This window comes from Notamacropus eugenii, chromosome 4 (assembly GCF_028372415.1).
Source record: "Notamacropus eugenii isolate mMacEug1 chromosome 4, mMacEug1.pri_v2, whole genome shotgun sequence".
In the NCBI taxonomy this organism is placed as follows: domain Eukaryota; kingdom Metazoa; phylum Chordata; class Mammalia; order Diprotodontia; family Macropodidae; genus Notamacropus; species Notamacropus eugenii.
In genome coordinates this window covers 416,724,430-416,744,570 of record NC_092875.1, presented here as the reverse complement: position 1 = coordinate 416,744,570, position 20,141 = coordinate 416,724,430, and the positions used below count along the sequence as shown (strand labels likewise).

Below are 20,141 nucleotides of genomic sequence, written 5' to 3'. Positions count from 1 at the left end.
GAGCTGGGTTTCAAAAATAAAGCTCCTAACTCCAAATCCAATGCTTTCCCCACATTCTACTTATGCTTAAACTCCCTGAAACAATGTCACTAAGTATATCACTTTAAAGTAAAGGAAGATTTAAGTATTTGTGAGGAAGGTATCCACTGGGAATTTCAAATATCCTTTTAATTAACTAAAAATAAATTAATGCATTCCCCTCTTTTTAAGAACTAAATGCCCCCATCCACCCATCCCTCACCCCAAATGGATGTTCCTGGCAAGCACTGATTTCCTAAGTCAGTTGATTAGGAAAAGAAAATGAAGAATACATTTTGTTTCCAACTGTCTTTTTGTGATTCAATAAATCATTCCATTTCTACATCTTAATGTCATTTCATGTTTATTTTTTGCAGAGACCAACAAATATTTGCTCCCCAAAGGAGCTTTGAAGGGTCTCTTCTCCAATGTTGAATTGTGAATATGAACAAAAGCTATTAAATGCCCTGAAAAAGGGTTCCAGTGCCCTTTCACAAAGAGAATGAAATGACCTTCATTTTCCCCTTTGCATCTGAGAGGACCTCAGTTTACATTTGTGGGTTTTGTCTTAGGAAGATTCTAAATCAAACATTATTTTTGTTGTATTTTAATACATAATTTGTAAATTGATATATGTATATTTGCAAAGGATAGACTCTAGAAAGTGTAATCTCTTTCCTGAGAAGTAAAGAAATCTGAAAGTAGTATCATCTCATGAGCTATAAACATTCTTGCTAGGGTGATCTAGAACTCAGTTCACAGTACTCAGAACCCAGCTGAGAACCACCAGGAATGAAGCAAATATGGCCTTAAACAGTCAAGATGGTTATTACAATGTCCATATACTAAAATCTATGTTCCCTACCCAGAGAATTCATCAGCAGAGAGGTTTGGTGTCGATAGCTAGAAAAAGAAAAGCTGGAAGCAATGTAGGGAGAGTCAACGATGTTAATAAACAACACACACTCATCACCTGGAGCTCCTTTGCTCAGGAAAGGATTAGATTCTTGCAGGGAAGCCTGCTTCCTAAATTAAGAACATCGAATTATGGCTAAAAGCCTGAGAAGATGTAAATGAACTTGAAAAGGTCAAATTGCTGATTTGCAAATTGGGTCTTTTTGGCAAGCTTATTTTATAATTCTCCCTGAGGATCCTAGCTTTGGTTATACTTTTCTGTCTGCTGTATCTCAATGTATGGAAGACCCCTTTCAAAGCAAGAGATAAACTGGCCAACAGCAGAGAGAAAGAGAGAGAGAGAGAGCAGGGGGGAAAGGAGCGAGAGAGAAGAGAGGCAGACACAAAGAGATGTAGAGGTGGGATCAGGAAAAATTCACCAGGAGTTTGGTAACCGCTGTGTAAATTCAGATGGAAAGAACAGAGGTGATATGGTTTTCTTTGGTTTATTTTTCGTTGTTGGTTTTAGGTTAAGCTAAACAAATCTCAAAGCCAGCTCTTGTTCATCTTATCTCCTTATATACAATGGTAAACTAATGATTAAGGTCCAATTTTCCCAGACCCTGAATCTCGGATGTACTGCATCATTGCATATATTTGGATACTATGTTTGGATATTCTGGTATCAGTCATACTGCCATTGGTGTCAATGAGAACTGATTGAGGGAGCAGGAATTTCCACATGAATTTGGAGGTGAAGTTGGAAAAATTCAATATATAGCATAACTGTGACTTTTCATTCATTCTGGAAACTGAGGCATTTAGAAGTAACTTGACCTTGGCCAAGACATTTACCTCTCTGTCTGTTTTCTCATTTGAAAAATGAGGGAATTGAAGTAGACCTCAGAGGTCACTTCTAGCTCTAAATTTATGATTTTATAATCAGAACTTCAGTTTTCAGACATCTAATAAGAGCCTCTAAAACTAAAACAAGAGAAACCTCGTAACTGACCAAAAACTTTCTTCTGTAATTTACTACAGTTGTCTTTTGAAATATTGCTAGTATATAGACTGTTACCCTGGTTCTGATCATTTCACTTGGTATCAGCTCATCTGAGTTTTCCTAGGTTTCTGTGAAACCATCCCCTTTATTATTTCTTACAGCACAATAGTATTTCATCCCTTCATATGCTTCCAATGCTAGAACTTGTTCACCTTTTTTCCTAATTGATAGGCACTCCCTCAGTTTCTCATAATAAGACCTGCTATAAGTATTTTTGAACATACGGGTCCTTTTCCTCTTTCTTTGATTTCTTTGAGGCATAGCCCTGTTACTGGTATTGCTGGGTGAAAGGATATGAACAATTTAATAGATTTGGGAGCATAGTTCCAAATTGCTTTCTAGAAAGGCTGGACCAGTTCATAGTTCACCAACTATGCATTAATGTACATTTTCCCACAGTCCTTCTAGCATTCATAGTTTTTCTTCATTGTCAACTTTGTCAATCTGATGGTTATGAGGTGCTATCTCAGAGTTATTTTAATTGACATGTCTCTAATAGTGGCATTTTTCCATATGGCTATTGATATCTTGGATTTTTTCCTTTGAAAACTGCTTATTCATATCCTTTGATCATTTATCAACTGAAAAATGGTTCTTATTCTTATAAATTTGAATTAATTCCCTATATAATTTAGAAAAGAGACCTTTATTAGAGAAGCAATGCAAATTTTGTTTCCCAATTTTCTTCTTCCCTTTGAATTTTAGATGAGTTGTTTTTGCTTGTATACAAACTTTTTTTATTTCATATAATCAAAATTGTTCATTTGACTTTCTGTGAACTTCTCTATTTCTTGTTTGGTCATTAATTCTTTCCTTTTCTATAGTTCCAACAGATATTTTCCTCTATGTTCATCTAATTTGATTATAATATCATCCTTTACATCTAAATCATGTATTCACTTGAAGCTTGTCTTGGTTTATGATGTAAGATTTCGGTCCATACCTAGTTTCTGCCATAGAGGCTTGATTTATTTTAAAACTGAGTGCTTGCAGTGAGTTTAGGTAGTAACACATTTGAGTTGGAGAGGTAGCCTAGCACAGTGGGAAGATTATTGGATCTGAGTTGGAAGATGTAGATTATGTAGCCTCCACTCCATAGTACCTAAATAGCCTTGGGCAAGTTACTTACCCACTCTGGGCCGTTGTTTCAATGTTACAATAAGGGGCTTTGACTACGTGTTTTCCCAGGTCCTTTCCATCCATCTGAGTACTACGGTCTGTTGAGCCAAGAAACCCTGAGATTGTCCTAATAAGCTTAATAAATGTTTGTTCAAATGAGCTGACAAAGAATTCAGTTGCAAATACTTATTTGGCACCTATAAAATGTTGTATTGGGGATTACTAAGGCATTATCATAATATTGGAGCAGCTGGGTGGCACAGGATGTTGGGCTTGGAATCAGAAAGACACTCATCTTCCTGAGTTCAAATCCAGACTCAGACATTTACTGGCTGTGTGTCCCTAGGCAAGTCACTTAACCCTGTTTGCCTCAGTTTCCTCATTTGCAAAATGAGATGGAGAAAAAAATGGCAAACCACTCCATTATCATTGCCAAGAAAACTCCAAATGGGGTCACAAAAAGTCAAACACTACTGGATAAGAGTAACAATCAATGTATCCAATTGAATTGATTGGAATGTGGTGCCAGGATCTCCATCTGATATCCCCATACTCTGCTGGCTCCCTTTCCTGACTGGGACACATAGTCCTTATCTCTGAGGCAGGAATGTGTGGCTGAATCTGCATTGGTACAGATGGCAGCTCCATAGATTCATCTCTGTGGATGGAAGACAGCAACATCTCTCATAATATTTAGGATCATTTTATGTGGCATATTTGTAATTGGAGAAGTAGGTTTGCTAGAGCTTCCATTATGAACAAAAGATGAGACACTGTATATACCACAGTAAAAGGGGATCGTTCTCAGGCAGATATCTTGCAGAACTGCTGAAATTTCACAGTCTGAGTAAATCGAAGATGAAACATGCCTCCAGTCATTGATTATAGGCTGTGTGGTTGGTTTGGTGTCATCTTGTCCGACGTTTGTTTTGTCTTTGCTGAATCCCAAGATAACACTTCCAAGAGATAGTCTATGGCCTGTTCATCCAAAGCTTTCCTTAAGGATTTAAATCAGGCTCCTTCATTCCCACTGGGAAACTTTGGTTTAGAATCCCACAAGGAGTATTGCAACTCAACTCCTTAGAGTATCTGAGATTGATAAGAGCAAAAAAGTGACTTCTTGGGTGCTGATTGCACCAATACAAAGGCCTCCTGACGTGGGACTGTTTAGCCCAATTTCTTTCTTGCCTTGAGTCTGCTTATGTGTTGTTTAAACCGGACAGAGGTGTCAAACATGCAGCCCATATTTCATCCCCCAACACTCCTTGAATGTGGCCTGAACCATATTAAAATATAATTGGGAAATATTTAACAAAATAAATAAAAATACAATAAAATGTAGATAATGTTAATAAGTGGTTTTCAAAGTCAATATGCACCTGCAGGGATTCTTATGTATGATTTAGTGGCCCTCATTTCTAATTGAGTTTGACACCAATGGTTTAAACTACCAGGGCACCCTAAAAGAGAAGACAGTGTGTATTTCACCCTAAACTTCAAGAAGTGGGATTTGTACTTTACTAGAAAATAACAATTACAAATTGTTAATATGAATGTGTGTGTGTGTGTGTGTGTGTGTGTGTGTGTAGGCACAAGTTAGACACAAATGGTTCTGGGATTCTGTAAATGCTGAAGTGTATGTGTGTTTGTATGTGTGTGTGTATGATTCCTCCTTCCTTGAATATACATACATATAACATATAATAAATATGTGATAAAATATAATTCCATAGTGATATAAAGAAGCTAATGACCATCTTCATTTCTGCTCTTAGGATGAACAGGCATCTGCCAAATTTTTGAGAAGGCTCAAAGTTTAGAAGAAGGCTAGGCATGTTAAAATAACATTGTAATGCTTGAACCCTTCTCTGGTCTCCCACGTGACAAAAGCAAGACCTTTCTGCAAGCTTCTTCTTTCACTAGAGCCCAAATTACAGGCTCTAGAACTAATGGACAGTTATTCAATTGGCCACAATTAGAAATGGAGAGAGCCAAAGAGGTATCCAAGGAACCAGGGCTTCACTGGGCAGAAGGAGCGCTTTAGGTGCCACAATGAAAATTTCACTGAGGCTGGAAGATGAATCAAAGCAGACAGCATTTTGGGGTCCTTGATCTGCAGCCTGATAAGAAGTTTACTTAGTGTGATCTGAAAGTGACCAGAGTCTGAGTAGAGATATCCCTAGGTGGGCAGTTGGTGATGGTCCCAGACCCTACAGTCAATGAAAGCCGGTGCATTGTACTCATAGGAAAAAGTTTGGGGCTTTCCACTTGAAATGAGCAGCTTTCTGTTTTACTGCCCCATGCTAGCTTTGCTGGTCTACAGAGGAAAATTGAGAAATTGAGGTTGCTCATGTTGAATGACCATCCTCTGGGCTCAGCAGCAGCTCCAAACCCAAAGTCAAGTTATTTTCTGTGTAGAACATTGTTGGAGCAGCTGAGCTACAACTGACCTCACCTTGCCCAGCCCACCGAACTCTAAACCCCTTGCATGCCACAATGGAGACGTGAGCCTCCTATGGACCATGACCACGGTGTATGTGAATGGAGGCCTGGGGAACCCCCGCTATGCCAGATGGAAACGCCGGGAGAGCATTGAGGACTGTGGCCAGACTGAACGCTACCAGGGAGATGTAGAAGGGCAGCAGCATAGGCTGACGCCATTTGAGAAACTCATGCGGGACATGTCAAAGGATGAGAAGGTGGTGAGGGAAATCACACTTGGGAAAAGGATTGGCTTCTATCGGGTCCGAGGAGAAATTGGAAGTGGAAACTTCTCTCAGGTGAAGCTTGGAATTCACTCCCTAACCAAAGGTAGGGTTTGACTTCTCAGGGTGAAACCCTCATGGCATATATTATATAATATAAAATATAATACTATATTGCATTTTATTTTATTGTGTCATATCATAGGAAGCCTTGAATTAATCTACCAACAAACATTTATTAAGCACTTATTCTATTCCAGGCACTGTTAGGTGCTTGCGATACTAAGACCAAAAAATAACCTTTCCTGTTCTCAAGGAGTTTTTGAGGCCCTTACGTTGTAATGAGGGAAACAACGTGTCCATGGATAGTATTATACTAAATAGGTATGAGAAGATTGGGGGATCAGGAAAGGCTTACTGTAGAAGGTGATTCTCAAGTTCAGTCTTTCAGGAGACCAGGGATTCTAAGAAATGAAGGTGGAAAGGAAATATTTCCCAGCATGAGTTATGTGGGCCTGGAACCAAGAGATATTGGTGTCATCAGAAACCTAGAAAGGAGAGAGTATCGTGGCAGTCATTAGCAATATCTGTTTGGTATTTCAAACTCTTTTTAACTTGACCCATTTCTATCTTTCCAGTGTTCTTACACTTAACTGTCCAACTTTCATTTCCTTATTCTTCTCTGTGCTGTTGGGAGATTGTCCTCTGTGCCTGAAATGCCCTGAGCTGACCCCTTCTCTTGGTTTACCTGGTTTACTTGAAGACTCAGCCCAAGCACCATCTTCTACAAAAGGCCTGTCCAATTGCCTACTGCCTTTACCCTCTCAGATTACCTTCTATTTATTCTGTATAAAGCTCATTTATACACAGTTATTTATCACTTTGTCTTCCCCATCAGGGTGTGAATTCCTTGAGAGCAGGGACCAATTTTTTGCCTTTCTTTTTTAACCCTAGCACTTAGCTCAGTGCCTGATACATAGTGCTTAATAAATGCTTGTGGACTGACTGAATGACTGATACAGTGGATATTGTGCCCTCCTTAGAGTCAAAATGACCCCACCCCAACCACATACTGGTTCTGTGACCCCAGGCAAGCAAATTAACCTCTCAGTGTAACTCTCTAAGACCATAAGGTATGAAGTAGTTGCTGGTCTGCTCTGGTTAAGGGATTTAGTGCTGGAAGGGACTTTTTATGTCATCTAGTCTAATTTCCCTCATTTTAACTAAGAAATATGAGACCAAGAAAAACTAATTGACATTCTTAGGATCACATGACTAGTAAAAAGAGGTAGAATATAATCTCAGATTCTTTGACTCCTGAACCAGTGGTTTTTTTCACACTTCTCCATTCTGCCTTCAGTTGTAACCTTTATATCAGAAATTGTCATGACATAAAAGGCTTTCTTTCTCCAAGCTTTTTGTCTTCTGTAAATTTGACAAGCAAGACATATATGTTTTCATCCAAGTCTTTAATAAAAACATTAAACAGTACAAAGTCAAGGACAGATTCCTGAGGTACCCCATAGAGACCAACCTCCAACTTGACATGAGTCCATTCATGACTACATTTTGGGTCTGGTCTTTTAACTGGTCCTGCATCCCTTTAATTGTCGCCCACAACTAGCCCACAGCTCTGCAATGTGTTTGTGGTGATAACATGAGGGACATCAAATGCTCTGCTAAGAACTATATAAATGATTTTAACAGAATTTCCCTGATCTACTAATCTAATTGTTGTGGTCCAGTACTTTTTCAGTCATGTCTGCTTCTTGGTAATCACATTTGGGGTTTTCTTGGCAAAGATACTAGGATAGTTTGCCATTTCCTTCTCCAGCTCATTTTAGAGATGAGGAACTGAGGCCAACAGGGTTAAGGAATTTGTCCACTAATCTAGTAACACTTTTTAGAAAGGAAACCAGTTCTTAAAGAAATCATGATGGCCCTTAGTGATCACTGCTCCCCTTTCCAATTGCTTGCACTTCTTATATTCAAGAATTTTGCCAAGAATGATGTCAAGCTCGCTGTACTTTACAGCTTATTGTTTTCACCTGTTAAAAAAATTGGAAGAAATGGCATTGTTTTTGATGAGTGGCCAATAAGGTGAAGTTGTTTTTGATAACTTCACCTGTGCTAATTGATGACAAAAGTAAACACAGAGCCCTTGTTAAACAGTATATGATGAAACAAAGAACTTAACATCTCTGCCTTCATTTTTTCTTCTTTTGCCACCACCTAAAGATTTGGAATTTTTTCCTGGATCTACAGCATTGTATGGCAGCTAAGTAGTATAGTGGGTAGAGTGCTGGACCTGGAGTCAGGTAGACCCGAGTTCAAATCTGGTCTCAGACTCTGTGATTCTGAGCAAGTCACTTAACCTCTATTGGCTTTTTTCCTCTCCTTTAAAGTGGAAATAATAATAGCATCTATGTCCCGGGGTTGTTGTAAGGATCAAATGAGATAATATTTGCAAAGTGATTTGTAAACCAGAAAGCCCTATATAAATGCCAGTAGCTGTTATTGACAACTCTGACTAGACAACATCAGGTATTGGCAACCAAGACCACAGAGGATATGAACTCTCCCCAAGGATACCCTGTCTTTTAGGAAAACTCATGTGTTATGAAAGGGTGACAAAAGATGAAGGGAAGAGAAAAAGGAGTGGAAAGGAATTTCCCTTCTTTCAGGGGGAAAGAGAATTGTTTCCAAGAGATTAAAAATTGGGATGTAGGAGGTAGGAGGCAGGGTAAATAATAAGAGGGAGTATGTTTGGAGAAATGAGAGCAGAATAGAAGGGAATGAAATAAGTAGAGTACCTTCCGAAGCTCTAAACGCTGCCCTTGTTAGGCTAAAGAGGGTTTGCTTCAGCTCTTTACAAACTTTGTCTGCCTTTTCTTTTTCTCTGCTGGTGTATCCCAATGGGATTAGCTAGAAAAGAGATGGGAACTCACAGGGAAGTGCATCATACCAGTGCTTGCACCAGCAGCATCCGGAGCCACTCTGAACAAAAACCATGTCCAGACCTCCTGAGGTCATTCAGGAACTCCCAGCTCCTAGTGGGAATGCAGATGTCCATATTTGATTTCCATATTAAAAAGTACATATTTCCTTGGACCTAAGTGGAGACACCTGACGGTTTTTGAGCCTCCTCGAAGAGAGTCTTCTGAATATTTGTGCTCCATCTCATGTCTGCAAATATGAATAAAAGATGCCTTTAGGGATCCAGCTCCTTACCAGGTTGTGGCTCTCTCTACCCTCTTCCTCTAATGTTCCCGATCCTTCTTCCTGATGCTCCTCTCCCATTGCTTAACCCTCTTATATGCCCTTTTATCTTCTGCAATTCAACTCAATGCAACCTAATTTATTCTGTAATTATTATGTTCAAGGCATACTTTCCCCTCACTTCCCATATTGGGGTAACAGCTTCACCTGAAACTCCTGTAATGTTAGGAAGGAGACATTAGAGAAGGGAGGGCCAAGGCCTCTTAGGGAGAGGATTCCCTGCCAAAGGACCCCCAAAATTCCAATTGATTGGAAATGGCACAGGGTAAAGAGCATGGAAGGGGAGGGCAGAAACATTGATTTCCAATGTTGTGGACTTTTTTAGCAGGAAAGGGGTGAGTGAGTGAGTGTGTGTGTGTGTATGTGTGTGTATGTGTCTGTGTGTGTGTGCACATGCACATGTCTTTGTACTAAAACAGCTGAATGCTAAGAAGTTCCTCGGAAATTAGATGGAAGTAGCCAGTTTGGTTTATCCTTGAGGACTTCACAGAAATTTTCCTTCTTGATCAGAGCTTTGAAAGTCCTAGTTTAGTTCAAAATAACAATAATAAAGCCAGCTAACATTTATAAAGGACTTGCTATCTGCCAGGCACTGTGCTAAGCTCTTCATGATCATTATCTCATTTGATCCTCACAATAACCCTGGAAGGTAGGTCCTATTATCATTCCTGTTTTAAGATGAGGAAACTGAGGCAAACCAAAGTTAAGTGACTTTGGTCACTTGCCAGGGGCATGTGTCTGAGGTCAAACTCAGGTTTTCTTGACTCCAGGCTTGGTGCTCTATCTACCAAGCCACCTATAGCCACTGACACTGACAAGACAAATAATTGACATATGCAGATGATTCCAGGCACCCAAGGGAACGAGTCTAATTGCCTGATAGGAGTGAAAGGTATAACCCAGATGTAGTGTGATACTGGCAAACAGCCAGGTGGAGAGAAATCAGTTGGTGGAAGATCTATAATTAAAAGCTTGAATTTGATTTATGGGATGAAAGAGATCTGTTATTTGATTTAGAGGAACACATAGTTCATCATTTTCCTACTAATTCATCTTCCAAATCATAGAATTGATTTCAGGAAGTCATTGAGGCAATGTAGGGTAAAAGAATCTGGAATCACAGCCAATTCTCTGAGGCTTAGCTGTGGGACTTCGGGCAAATAATTTAATCTCCCTGGGCTGCAGTTTCTTCGTCTGTATAATGGTGAAGATGGTCTCTGAAGTCCCTTCCAGACCTCAGGCAGGGAGCGGGATCAAGTTAATGAGTAGGATAGTTTCCAAGGGAGTACAGGGGGAATATTCCAGCACCAACAAGATGGACAGCAGTTGTTTGGGGGAGCGCCCACAATATCAGGGTGTGACTTTGAGGAGAGGCAAATTTCTGGATCTATTAAGACTGATTCTGTGAGAAGGGGAAATCAAAGTCAGGGAAAGGCTCAGGACTTAGTAGCAGGGCATACAAACTGAGGTAAAATGAGGCAGATTGATAAGGGAATGATTATTCATGTGTGTAGGTCATTCTTAAATTGACATTAAGTAAAGGATCTCCTGTAATCACCCAGATGAATAACTATGTTAGCCTTTGTTAATTGTTCATGTAGATAACCATTGTCTCATGATTCTCTGTTGTTCTTGAAAGAGCCATCAATCACTTTCCCTCCCTTCTTCCCACTCACTTCACACTCTGAGTTCCTTCATTAGTAGCTGCTTTTTGGCTTTAGCACACATCAGCCCACATGCCAAATCCTAGAGTGACTCCAAAGTTAAGAGCAGCCCATTGACTGGGGGAATGGCTAAACAAATTATGGTACATGGATGGATTGGAATATTGCTGAACCTGAAGAATTCAAAAAGGCATGGGAAGACCCCCATGAAGTGAATCAGAGTGAAATAAATGGAACCAAGGCAATATTACACACAACTACAACAATGCAAATAGGAAGAAAAAAAACCCAAATATTAAATTAAAAAAAGACAACTGTCACTGTAATGACCAAGTTTATTCCCAAGGATGAGGTAAGAAAATGCATTTCTCTTCCTTGTCTCTGCTTTCAGACTGGTAGATGTGTTGGTTAGTTTTGCTCAATTAATTTTTCTTTTTCTTTTTTCTCCTTCTTTACAAGGGATGGCCTGCTGGGTTTGGGGTATGGTGGTGATTATGTTCAGAAATAAACTTGATGCTAAAAAAAAAGAGACATTATCAATCTGTCTGTCTGTCTATCTATCTATCCATCCACCTATCTACCTGCTTTTTAAAAGTTTCCTACAGCTTCTGTGTGTCCTACAGCCAGGGTAGACTCAGAATTCCAGAGGAGTAGAAGTACAGCTGGTTGGGGAACAGATCAGTCTCAGGGCCCATTTGAGTCTCTCTGAGGTTTGTAACTGACTCATCTCCCATGGCATCTTCTATACTAGGAGCTATCCTGGACTCAAAGCAGATTCTCAAGGTTAACTTTGGCCTTTTCAATTCCCTCCCAAACCTAACCAAATAGCCAGGGTGGCCCTGATTCTGGTGTCTGGCATGCACTCTGGGAACCTTGTTCAACATGGAAGCCAGGAAAAGACTCAAGAAGTGGTTGTTCATAAAACCAAACAAAAATACACACCACAAATCCCCACCATACAAGGAAATGTTTTAGCAATCCCTTGTGAAGAATGATTCATGTTGGACAAGTTTGGTCTGTAGGTAGTCAGCTTGGTTATTGGTTAAAGATGGCTTAAGTCACACGGTTAGTCCTTACATGAGCCAGTCGGCTTAGCTCTAGGTTCATGGCCTTGGGGGTTAGGGTCTCTAGGAAGACTGAAACAGGAATTGTGGAAAGATAGTCATAGATGCATACCTACTACGGAGAAAACCACTTCAAGCTGATGCTCTACCTTCCTGTGTAGAACTGGGGAGGGGGGAAAGAAAAGGGAGGAAAGGAGAGAGAGAGAGAGAGAGAGAGAGAGAGAGACTCAATGGCCCTTTCATTAAAAGGGAATTAGAGATTTAGATGAACAGCTGCTTTACACACCACCTAGTGGCAGTTTATAGAACATAGTGGCTTTCCTTTCCTTATCTTTTTTTTTTCTTTTCAAAAGATACACACAAAGCCGTCATGCCTTCTCTGCTAACTAGAAGTCCTCAGATGCCTTCTGGGACTCAAACTGGAATTCTTCTAGAGGACATCATCCCTAGCCCACCCTCTCCTTTCCTACTCTCAATTTAACTAACCTCCTCTTTAGTCTTAGGCAGATTAAAGATTTATCTAGGGATGATTTTATTTTCCCTTTCCTTGCATAAAACCAGAAGCTTCTCTACTTTAAGTAAAGGAAGAAGCCTTTGAAAGAACTTTAGACTTTGGGACTTAAAGAGAAAAGAAATTTAAAATTCCTTGAGTATTTTAAGTTAACTCGCTTCTTCAGGATGTGATTATCAGCATGGTAATTATGCAAGCCCCTGGCTTCTCTCCTTTCACCTTTCGTACCCTGGTGCCATTTCATTCGTCATTGGTATCTGAGTTAGCCGAATCTCAAATGTTTAATTATTGTTTTGTCATTTGCTAAAGCAGAGATCACTAGGTATCACAGCAGACAGAGCACCAGGCCTGGAGTCAGGAGGCTCTGAGTTCAAATTCAGTGACCCTGGACAAATTACAACCTGTCTGCCTCAGTTTCCTCAACTGCAACAAAGGGAATGTAATAGCAACTCCTTCACAGGAATTCTAAACTGAGATAATATCTGTACTGTGCTCGACACATAGTAGGTGCTTATTAAATGCTTATTCCCTTCCTTTGAGGTCTTCAGGGCTGGTTTTAATGAAATACATTAGGTGCATGAATAATTGGCAGCAGTGATTTGTATGTAAATAATCATAACCCCAAAGACCTTAAAATGTTGTATCCTAAGTAGGCTAAATGTGCTCCCAAGAAATCCTTAGGACAATTTGCCTGCCAACTTATTTCTTTTTTCAAATGTTTTAAATCATTGTACAATATATTAGTTCATCCTCATCATAATATTATGCATTATTATTAATTAATATTATTGTTACCATTATGTAATCTTTTACAATAGAAAACCTCTGAAACTTTTCATTATAACCCTATCACAGAAAATTCATTCACAGCTTGTTATTATGGTCATTTATTATTATTTAAAAACATATTGGTAAAATATTGTGAAAAATACAGGACAACTTATGATTTGGAGAATTTCCAAGAATTGTGATTTCTTCTTCTTGAATCTGAGAGATCAATAACTGTCAGGAATTTAGAAACATTAGGAGCAATAAACCAACTCCTGCTAAAAAATGTTTTACCTTCACTTTCCATCAGAGGAATGGAGTAGATATTGTAGATGACCTTTGACCCTTCAACTCTTTTTTTTTTTTTTTTTTTTTAGAGCAAAGACATAAATTTTATCTGGTACAGTTAAGCCTATTTTTGCCTTAGTTTTAAAAACTTTGAAGGGATCACTATGGAGACATTCAGCTCAGAACAGGAATTAAGGAGATGGTAAAGAAGACGAGGGACATAGGTAGGCCGTAGGAAGAGCTGGATTTTTGCTTAGGTGTTGCTTCTCAAGCTGAGTTCTTGCAAAATTCTTCCTTCTTCTTTACAAGAAAGTCCTTAAAGACTCTTCTGTTTCCAGAGATTTATAGAACCTATGCTCTGCAAATACCTAAGGGGTCCTGTATTTTACCAACTATTACATTTGATATACATATAATACATATAAATTTATAATAACTGGTTATTTTTGTTAGAGTCTAAGCTACCAATAGGAGTTTTTATTAAAAGTAATTTATAAAAAGGATTGTTGTAGGAAAAGTAGGATTTAGAAACTGCGTGCCATCTATTAGGAAAGGGGAGACATTTGGAACTTCAGCCTCAACCAGTTTATTTGTTATTCATGAATAAAATTCCAGCCAATGTGGAACCAGAGGGATCTGAATGAATGAATTTTTACTGTGTAAATAGTTGAAGAAGAGTGGTGTGATCGTATGAGCTAGCATTTATAGAGCATTTTAAGGTTTGAAAACTACTTTGCAACTCTTATCTCATTTAATCCTAACCTGGGAGGTTGGTGGTATTATCATCCCCATTTTACAGGAGAGGAGACCAAAGCTGAGAGACATGAAGTGATTTGCCCAAGGTGACAAATCTAGTGTCTGAGGTAGGATTTGAACTCAGATCTTTCTAACTCCGGGTCCAGCACTCTCCCCACTGAACCACCTAGTAGTGGAAAGAGCCCTAGACCTAGGCAGTTAGGACCTGGATCAGATTTTGGCTTTGCAACTTACTTGTATTTACCAGTATGATTTGGATAGCTATATAGAATGGTACATAGAGCACCAGGTCGGGAATCAAGAAGACCTGAGTTCAAATTCTGCCTCAAATATGTACTAGTTATGTGACCCTGGGCAAGTCACTTAACCCTGTTTGCCTTAGTTTCCTCATCTGTAAAATAAGCTGGAGAAAGAAATGGCAAACTACTCCAGTATCTTTGCCAAGAAATTCCCAAATGGGATCACGAATTCAGACACAACTGAACAACACCCTGTATGACTTTGGGCATAGCATCTGAGCCTCAGTTTCCTTTATCTGCAAATGAAGAGAAGTTCAAATGATCTTAAGGCCTTTTAAACTTTTTGCTCCTAAACTTCTCTGAGACAGAATTTTACACAGCTACTTGTAACTCAGTGAGGTTGTTCAGGAATTACTGACGTTCTCGTTAATCTTCTGTCCCTTTTCCATTTTCAGAAAAGGTGGCTATTAAGATCTTGGACAAGACCAAGTTAGACCAGAAAACCCAAAGGCTGCTGTCACGTGAGATCTCCAGTATGGAAAAACTGCACCACCCCAACATCATCCGCCTTTATGAAGTTGTAGAGACCCTGTCTAAGCTCCACCTGGTGATGGAATATGCTGGAGGGGGAGAACTCTTTGTGAAGATCAGCACTGAGGGGAAGCTCTCAGAAACTGAAAGCAAGCTCATTTTCTCCCAGATTGTGTCAGCGGTGAAGCACATGGTGAGCTCCATGTTATCGAGTATCTGTGGTACCAGTCTGGCTAGAGTTGTTTGACCAACGGGGAGTCTCTGCTCACAGAGTCTGTAGTCCCCAGGTCTAGAGTAGAAATGGTCAACAGAACCATACCAGGGAGGTGACATGACAACCCAAGGTCACACAGACTATATCAGAGGCTGGAACTGAACCCAAGTCCTCTGACTGTAGGTGGCACCATAGTACCTAGAGCTCACCTTCCCATAGACTCATCTTCTGAGTTCAAACTGACCTCAGACACTTACTGGCTGTGTGACTGTGTGCAAATCACTTAACCCTGCTTGTCTCAGTTTCCTCATCTGTAAAATGAGCTGGAGAAGGAAATAGCAAACTACTCCAGTATCTTTGCCAAGAAAATCTCAAATGGGTCACAAAGAGTCAGACACGACTGAGAAAAAACTGAGCAACGATAACTTCTAACTCTAAAACCAGTTGGACTTTGCTGCTGATTCGATATGCTGGAGAATGTCCTGATTTTATAATCTTTAAATTTTAGACTTCTCTCATCCCTCCTTAAGCCTTTGTTGTTATTCAGTTGTTTGGGGTGTGTCCAATTCTTCATGACCTCATTTGGGGTTTTCTTGACAAAGATGCTGGAGTGGTTTTCCACTTTCTCCTCCAGCTCATCTTTCAAATGAAGAAATTGAGGCAAGCAGAATTAAGTGACTTACCCAGGGTCACACAGCTAGTAAGTGTCTAAGATCAGATTTGAATTCAGGAAGATGAGTTTTCCTGACTCCAGGCCCAGTTCTCTATCCACTGCACCACCCAGCTACCCTAGGAAAGTGCTATTTGGGGCATTTGCTGAATGCCCCTTTCCTGATAACTCACTATCTAGCCTTCTGGTGGAAGTCAGCCATAGGATTTAGGATTATAATCCTGTGGTTTCAGGCAGTTTTGTCAACAGGAATCCCCTAGCATTATGTCCCTGCATAATATCCTTGCATTATCTCACCAAGTCTAGCACTTGTACTTTATGCTCAACTCAGGCTGTTCTCATTCTCCTTCTTAAGCCTAGAATACCCTTCTTTCCCATCAACCAAACCCTGATCCTTCCACCAGGATCTCTCTTAAGCCCCATCTCCTCCACGAAACTCGTTCAAACGATTCCAGCCGACATTAAACGTTCCTTTTTCTGAATTCTTTCTATCGTGTGTGTCCAGTGCTATACGCAGATCTAAACTTTCATTTTATTCCTTCAGCAGTTCTGTACTCTCTTGTTTTTGCTTCTAATTTATACATTTGTGTCAATTCTATCTCCAAAACCAGAATGTAAATTTCAGGTTCATCTTTGCCCTTTTGTGCGGGGCATTCAGTAAATACTTAAATACCTTTTGCCTTTCATTATTCTTTCATGGCTTCCTTCTCCCAAAAATGTTCACCATTTTCTTACCTAAACCACATTTACTGGTCTAATTAGCCAGCAAAAAATAAAGGATGGTGTGATGTAGCAGAAAGAATAATGGATCTGGAGTCAGAGGATCTGGTCTGAATCCTAGTCTTCCAACTTACTAGTTGTGTGATTTTGGTCAAGTCACTTTTTCCTCTGTAAAATGGAGACAAGATGGGTAGACCAGGTGATTTTTAAACTTACTTCTGGGCCCAAAGTCTGTATGATGGCTGCCCAGTGCTTACCTCGGATTAGCCAACATAGGGTCAGTTTGGGAGTGAACACTGGTTGTCTTTCCTCCATAGGCAGAGAGATGAGGTATGGTCAAGGGTCAGTAACCTCTTTAGCCCAGATTGCCATCAGTGGGCTAAGCAGTTACTGGCAGGCCTTTTTTATTGGGAATGGAAATTTGGCATGGGGCAGATAAAAAGGAAAACATGAGGAAGATCATGTGTGTGTGTGTGTATGTTTGGAGGGGGCAGGGTTGGTAAAGTTGTCACTTAGTGGCATTGGTTGCCTAGGGAATGGGTCAGTCCCACAATGGCACCATGGCTGTGCTATCTGGTAGCACAAAACTCTTCCATGTACCGGTTTACATAAAGCACCATCCCCTCACTAGTACACCCACAGAAAGAAAGGAAGAGGAAAAACGGAGCAGAAACAGCCGGCACACACACAAGTGATAGAGGTTAGGGGACAGTTGAAGAGGGGACCATTGTAGAACACTGGAAAGTTGTACTCCCTGCTCTTGTCTCTACATGTCTCTCTAAAGAGGAAGGGCAAAGAAGAAAGAACATCAAACCACTTTCCAACAGTCCCTGGGGACAAAACACATCAGGGCTAGAGGTCAGATTTGGTGCCAGGAATAAAAGCACACAGCCTTTAAAGTATGGGTGGTCCTTGTAGGTTCTCTGAGGCAGCAGTGTTAAACATACTGGCCCATTCTGCTCTGCATCACTCCACAGTGCAACCCAAGCAGATTTAAATGTAATCGGGAAATATTTAACAAAATAAACAAAAATAGAACATGATGTTAATTAGTATGTAGTTTTCTGAGTCAATATGTAGCCTGCAGGGATCCTTATATACATTTTAGTGGCCCCTGTTTCTGAGTTTGACACCTTTGATCTAAGGTACAGATATGAAGGGGCCTTAGGATTCTAGCTGGAAAGGACTTTGGAGATCATTTAAATTAGAGATTCTTCATCTTCTTTTTGTACATGTTCAGCTTCGGAAGTGTGCAAAACCTTTTCAGAAATGTTTTTAAATGCATAAAACAAAATGCAAAGGATTACAAAGGAAATCAATTATTTTAAAATATAATTATCAAAATATTTTTTAAAAGTTTACAGATTTCAGGTTAAGAACCAAACATCCTCAGCTTGACAGAATTGAGACCTAGAGAATTAAGAAACTTGTCCGAATGAATAAATAGGAAAGGTGGAATTGATTATACTCGGGTCATTTAACTCCAAAAACAGTAGTTTGCACTACACCACATTGACTATTCCAAGGCTGGAAGCAAAGAGCAAGGATGGGATGTGTGTTAGAGGATTGCTAGGCTGCAGTCAGCTTCTTCCAAAAGCTAGATTTGTTTTGGTTGAAGTCAAGAAGGCCTTACAGGACTGATGAGTGGAGGAAACTGTGTTCCTTCTTTGGCTCTAAACCTGATTCACAGTCCATTTTCAGTCCTCTTCTTGTAGGGTCTCATGACAAAGGTTAAGTAGCTGAAAGTTCAGCCACTGTCCTTTTGGTTATTTAAAGGGCTATCAAGCTATAGACAGTTTTGCCCAGGAGAAGCAGTGAATGACTTAAAATTTTGTTTTTTAAATTCACTTTTATTTTCAGCTTCATTCTCTCCCTTCCACTTTCCTCCCCTCTATTGGGAAACCAAGAAAAACAAAACTTGTTACAAACACGTACAGGCAAGAAACACAAATCCCTATATCAGCCCTGTCCAAAAAAAACAAAAAAGTACTTAGTGTGCCCTCTCTTACCTCTGTGTAGAAGTGGGTAGCATTATTTCATCATGAGTCCTGTGGAATTGTGGTTTGTTAGTGTGTTGATCAGGTCTGCTTTAAAGTGCGTTTTCCTCCTTCAAATCAATTCCTCATCAATGTATGTCAGGATGTAGTTACTTCTCCCTCCTTGGAAGTATTCAAGCAAAGACTTTATTATAGTCTAGTTCAAGCAGAGAGGATGTTATGATGGGGATTCCTTGCCTGTATAAGTTGGAATAGATGACCCCTAAGGCTCCATCCAACTTTGAAGTACTGACATTCTGATTCTGCGTAACAAAAAATAAACTTTCCTTGAACAGCACAGTGCCTGGGACAAAGTAGGAGTTTAATAAATGTTTACTGATTGACTGATTATCCTAAGAAACCCATTATGCTTACGGTTTAAGGTAGTCAAGTTCTCTGGTATTTAAATGAATTGCCACAATTATACAAATGATTATCCAGGTGTCTACATAGAATTATTGAATATTTAGCACAGATTTTTATATTTTCTTAAGTAAAAGTATTTTTTACCGGTTTTTTAAATTGACTTTGTCCTTCTTGCTTCACAGCATGAAAATCAAATTATTCATAGAGATCTGAAGGCAGAAAATGTATTTTATACAAGCAATACCTGTGTGAAGGTGGGTGATTTTGGATTCAGCACAGTAAGCAAAAAAGGTGAAACCCTAAACACTTTCTGTGGGTCTCCTCCATATGCTGCCCCAGAGCTCTTCAGGGATGAAAATTATGTGGGTACTTACGTGGACATCTGGGCCTTGGGGGTCCTCTTATATTTTATGGTGACTGGCACCATGCCATTTCGAGCAGAGACAGTGGCCAGACTGAAGAAGTGTATTCTCGATGGAACATACAGCATACCCCCTCATGTCTCCAACCCCTGTCAGAGGCTGATCCGTGGGGTTCTGCAGCCAATACCCACAGAACGGTATGGCATTGACTACATCATGAACAATGAATGGATGCAGGGGGTGCTACACCCCACTCCCTTGGAACCCTTCCAACTAGATCCCAAGTATTTATCAGAAAAAAGCACACTTAAGGAAGAAGAGAATGAGGTCAAAAACACCTTAGAGAATCTGGGTATTACTGAAGAACATATTAGAAATAACCAAGGGAGAGATTCCCGCAGTTCAATCACGGGGGTCTACCGTATTATTTTGCACAGAGTCCAAAGGAAAAGGGCTTTAGAGAGTGTCCCAATAGTGATCCTGCCAGACCCCAAGGAAGGAGACTCAAAGAAAGCATCCCGTGTCTATCGGGGCATACGACACACATCCAAATTTTGTTCAATTTTATAAATTGCAATTGTTTGCCAATGAATTTAAACATTGTTTTTGGATTTGTTTTAAAATTTTTCCACAAGCAACTTGGGTTATAAAAATTTTCTAATGTGTAATTTTATAATCTATTTCTCTTTCAAACTGACAAGATAATAAACACCACTCAAATTTTCTGGCTTGCTTGGTTTGGGGGTGTCTTAAGAATGTGGTATATGTTACGTGTCAAATATGTATTACTCAGTTTACATAAGTAGTAAGAAATGACTAACCAGAATTACACTCCTAACTTCTCTTGAGGAAAAATGCTCCCAAGTTCCTGCTC

At 39.7% G+C, this 20,141-nt stretch overlaps 1 protein-coding gene across 1 annotated transcript; it reads left to right on the top strand.

Annotated features, from left to right (window-relative positions):
* Positions 1–5,528: 5,528 nt before the first annotated feature.
* On the top strand, positions 5,529–19,991 carry NIM1K (NIM1 serine/threonine protein kinase). The gene is made up of 3 exons (XM_072605702.1): positions 5,529–5,905; positions 14,824–15,092; positions 19,088–19,991. The coding sequence occupies exons 1-3, from the start codon at positions 5,617–5,619 to the stop codon at positions 19,835–19,837; spliced, it is 1,308 nt and encodes a 435-aa protein (XP_072461803.1). The 5' UTR covers positions 5,529–5,616; the 3' UTR covers positions 19,838–19,991.
* Positions 19,992–20,141: the final 150 nt, after the last annotated feature.